Here is a 4,746-nt window from a genome sequence, read left to right on the forward strand (position 1 = left end):
GACATATTAAATCTTTTTGGTAGATTTCATAATAATGATATCAAGTCTCCAATCCCACTAGTGATGACATCGTCAAAGATTTGTTCATTGTATCACTTAAAAGGACACATTAAATTCTAAAACATCATGACTAACAATGGATATCAAATTTTCAAAAGCGATGACTAACAATGGATATCAAATTTTCAAAAGCGACACCAAACGAACATTAATACTACTAGCTTCAAATAAAATCATCAAACTCTTTACCAATACTATAACTGATTTCAAATATAGACGAATGCCGCTTAAACAAGCTCTCATGCCTCATTTCAAAAGAATTCAGGGACTTTTCACTCATAAATACAACATAGGTACGAGGCCATAAAAAATACTTAGATAATATAAAATCACATAATCTTTGATCCATAACCCGAGTTTTGCATATGTGTTGAGATGAACAACTAAAACTAATATTCACATGGATCTCACTCATCTTTGATCACTATCTTCATATGTTTCCAGGTATGCTTCTTCATCCTGCATCAACACCACACCATTTTACATAACATGCATAAATTCATTTAAAAATTATGGCTAAATGCAAGAAATAACAATGTACTTTCATTCATTTGTTCATTATAGAATCACACTTTCATCTCTTTTCTAGTTCCTATATTTTACTTTTAAGAATCGATCCAATTCAATCATAGCTCATTCAAATACAAAATAAATTTCACTCCTATAATTGGATAGATTTTTCAAAGTATAATGTCTAAATAATTACAATGTTATAATAGAACGAAATGAAAGCAGGATTCTACAATAAACAAATAAACGAAAAGTAAGTTGTTATTTCTTTCATTTAGCCCTTTAGATAAGCCAAAACATCAAAAGCACAAAAGTGGTTTCATGAATCATGATTACCTCTTCCATTCCACCATAATCATCGGAATCAGATTCCGAATCCAAATCCAAATCATCTTCTATCCTCGATCTCAACGTCTCTTCATCAACCTCATCAACAATCTTCATATCCTCCTGCATAATCCAAATACCGAATAATTCATACCCATTTATTTACCAAAATACCCTCACACACCATCAAAAACAAAGTAAGAGAATTCGAGTAAAATCATACAAGTTCCCCTTTCAGCTTCTCAATTCTTTCCAATAACTCCACAATATGATGCTTTAACGCCTGTACATATCCAAGATTTTAAAACCAATCAAAAACCACAACTTTCAAAAAACCATCACATTTACGAAAATACCCTTACCTCGCGCCTTTGCAGTTCAATTGCACGAGCTAAAGCTTGCCTTCTAGTCAAAAGATTCTTGGGTCTGATTGCTTTTGGGCGCTCATAATTCTTTCCACGATAAACAATAATTGCATACCCTTTTGTGGTTTTATCTACAGACACCAAAACTCCACCACTTTCTGCCTCAAGAGAAATGGCCACATGTTTCACTTGTGCAAAGCTTTTCCTCTCCACCATTATCTTCACAACCTCTCTGTACTTCCAATGTAGGTGCATATTTTCAATTGTGCCATCAAATACACCTCGTCTCCCTACAACAATAAACTGATTTCAAAAATTTAAACATAATATTTTGGAGGCAAAGGTGTATTTAGTATTTACCTAATTCCAAGTAGGGTTTCATACTCAGCCCTATCTTACGAAGTGAAAACCTTTCCTCATCTGTTAATGTTTCCAAATCTGTAGGAAGTTGTGATGGCTGTAGATATTCTTGAACTTTTGCTAACGCCTTTTCGGCCTTTTTCATCTTTCCTTTCGCCTGCAATCACATAAAGAAGATCGGGATGCTCATGTGAAATGACCAAAATACCCTTGGTTTATGTAACCCATAACAATATAGGAATGTTTTGTGTAACTTACAAGAGCTAGCTTCTTTTCAAGCAATCTGACAAGAGAAGCGTGTCTGGCAACCGCTGAATCTCTCCTCATTTTCTCAATCTCCTCCCTGCTCCGCTCACTTCCCCACCGTGAGGTGGCGGCCATGGTTTCTGCGAGGGTCCCGGCAACTAACGGGCCTTTGACCAAGTTTTTATGAGTCAAGTCAATGAAAGTCAAAGCCTTTTCCCGTGCTTTGTCTTCATCCTCTTGTCTATTAGTTCTTATGTCTTGTGCTTCGATCAATGTCTTTGTGACATTAGAGGGTAAAAAGTCGTTACCCCTGTAAAAGACGATATAGTCCTTGTTTCTAGAGACTAGAGTCCCTCCTGTCAGTATCTGGATCAAACAAGCCAATAAGGGCATTTTAGTAATTTTTAACTAGAGAATGCAAAGAAAGAAATTTTTCTAGTATGAGAAAAATGCAAGAAATAGCAATGTGGTTTCTAATTTAACTTTATTATAGCATTGTACTTTCTTTTTTCCTTATCACAACATTGTACTTTCAAATTATTCCTTATTAGAGCATTGTAGTTTAAAAAATTCACAAATAATAGTAATGAGTTTTGAATTATGATTACGTGACACAAGTTAACATTCTTTATGCAATTCATTGTCCACATAGGATAAAAACATGCTAACTTGTGCCATGTCATCCTAAATCAAATCCTGTTGCGAAAAATCGTTAAATTTCCTAAAGGTTAATGCTCAAATAGAAAATAATTTGAAGGTACAATATTATAATAAGAAAAAAAGAAGCCACAATGCTATTAGAAAGGAACAATAAAAAACTACATTGCTATTTCTAGCATTTTCCCCTTCCAATATCTTCTAACCTTGAGCTCTTCTGCCATTCTTTCATTACAAGTGTTGTGCACACCACGTTTGATGGCTATCTTTGCAATGGCACTTTGTTCCCATAACTTTGCCATTGCAACTGCAAGTCCTTGCAGATTTCTATTTCTTCCTATGTCAATCACAGGGGTATATTAGTCTTTTCACAAAAACTCCATTACAATGAAATGGAAGGATCAGTACATACCGAGTGCAAAATGTGGAGGCATTGTTCTTGCAGTCCTACGGAAAAAAGTCATCTCTTTATCTTGTAAACCAGGTTTTGTCCCATACGGGAGAAGTCTAAAAGGACGTTTATACCCTTCAATGATAGAAGGAAGCAAATCGGCATCTACAGGTAGTGGCTCACGACCTGCCCAATCCCTAAACCTTGGGCCCAATTCATCTAAAACAAGATTCATTTCTTTCAAATCGAGTAATTCTTCTTCAGAAAGATCTTTAATATATTGTTCGGGATAATTCATTGATGATTTATTTTCTGTATCATTTGATTTTTGCTCTTTAAATGATTGTACGCATGGAAGCTTGTAAGCCATTCCTCTAAATAATACTACTGAACTGCCTGATCTAAATATCACTAAGCCGCCTGTTCTACTCTGTTAGAAAACAACTTATTTTAATAAAAATATTAATATATCGTAAGAATTGAATAAATTCGCAAAAGAATTGAATAAAGAAGAGGCTAATACTGACTTACTGACCTCTAAACTTTCATGGATTCTTTTCATGTTCATGGCTGAAGGTCCTTTAAATTTCAACTTCACAACTTCATCCATTTTCCATTTTTCATGAATTGAGTCGACCAGTTCTTGTGTAACCCCAGCTGCACCGACTCTAAATCTTTCCACCATTCTCCCTGCTTTGTTCCTCAATCTCCTCAATTCGAATTCTGGTATCAATTTATCTGCCATTGGTGTATTGCTACTACTCTGAAACAAATCTTTTCCTCTCTCCCATGGTACCCTCTCGATACTCTGAATTTCGCCATCGTTATTTGAATGTCTTTCGTCATCTCTAACAATAACCCTTGCGAGATTTCGTTTCTGCACAGAAACCCCAGCAATGATTGTGGTTCCACCATTGCTCTCAGAGTCGCTCAGCGACGACTCACTACCGGTTCTTGACTCGGGGAATACAAACCCGTCATCATTTTTACCTCCGTCAATATATTTTCGGGAATTCCCATCTTCAAAATCAATATTTTGTTTCTGGGGTTTAGTTTTTTGAATCCAAGGAGCAAGCTTTACGCTTTTGATAGAATCAGACCTAACTGAGTCGCCCACAAACGAGTTGCTATCGATGCGAGACTCTTCATCTTCTACGAATTTGGTTGAAATTTTCCGCTCTTGCTGTCGTCTTTCTTCGTTCTGCCATGGGAATTTCTCTCCCAATGAAGTGGGTTTCCGAGACCACTTTTCAAGAACTTGATCAGAAAAACTAGGTCTGGGTTTTCTTTGATTCTTCCTTTTGGGGTTAATTTGTTGGATCTCTAGTTGAATTGCTTGATTACAACAAAAAAATTTGAAGTTTGAAGAGTGAGTTCGAGAGAGTGTACGAATAGTAGTAGTTGCAGTAGTTGCAGTTGCAGTTGGTAAAATTAAATTAAGTGAAAATGGTGAAGATGTTGAAGAGGCCATTGCTGATGGATGAGATGAACACCTCATGAATTCTGTTTTTTAGGTACTTTACATCTTTAAATGTTCAAATGTACCCTGTGCAGTAGATGTTGTACCATTAATCCAGTGAGCTGATAAATTTTTTATGGGCTAGTTAACAAACTTATATGGGCTAAACCTTCTAAATGGGCCAACGGGCCAGTTGTTCTGGGCTGTCTTTATATATAATAAATTATCAAGAATGAAATGAATGAACCAACATATTATCAAGAATCAACCAGTGAGCATGATGGATTTTTTATGGGCTAGTGAAATCTACTCTTCTTCATTTAAAATGAAGTAATGAACCAAAAGTAATGAACCAAACATATTATCAAGAA

At 35.6% G+C, this 4,746-nt stretch overlaps 1 protein-coding gene across 2 annotated transcripts; it reads right to left on the reverse strand.

The window, feature by feature from the left end:
* Nucleotides 1-252: 252 nt before the first annotated feature.
* LOC111911579 (CRM-domain containing factor CFM3, chloroplastic/mitochondrial) lies at nucleotides 253-4,431 on the reverse strand. Of its 2 annotated transcripts, XM_023907334.3 has the most exons (9): nucleotides 3,452-4,428; nucleotides 2,938-3,346; nucleotides 2,732-2,862; nucleotides 1,881-2,234; nucleotides 1,623-1,779; nucleotides 1,260-1,552; nucleotides 1,121-1,180; nucleotides 907-1,020; nucleotides 253-519 (listed from the first exon to the last, which is right to left on the reverse strand). In XM_023907334.3, the coding sequence occupies exons 1-9, from the start codon at nucleotides 4,412-4,414 to the stop codon at nucleotides 472-474; spliced, it is 2,529 nt and encodes an 842-aa protein (XP_023763102.1). In that variant the 5' UTR covers nucleotides 4,415-4,428; the 3' UTR covers nucleotides 253-471. The 2 variants fall into 2 exon arrangements, with proteins under 2 accessions (XP_023763102.1, XP_042752906.1); XM_042896972.2 differs by lacking the exons at nucleotides 253-519; nucleotides 907-1,020; nucleotides 1,121-1,180 and having other exon boundaries at nucleotides 1,384-1,565; nucleotides 3,452-4,431.
* Nucleotides 4,432-4,746: the final 315 nt, after the last annotated feature.

The sequence above is a fragment of the Lactuca sativa genome, chromosome 8 (assembly GCF_002870075.4).
Source record: "Lactuca sativa cultivar Salinas chromosome 8, Lsat_Salinas_v11, whole genome shotgun sequence".
In the NCBI taxonomy this organism is placed as follows: Eukaryota; Viridiplantae; Streptophyta; class Magnoliopsida; order Asterales; family Asteraceae; genus Lactuca; species Lactuca sativa.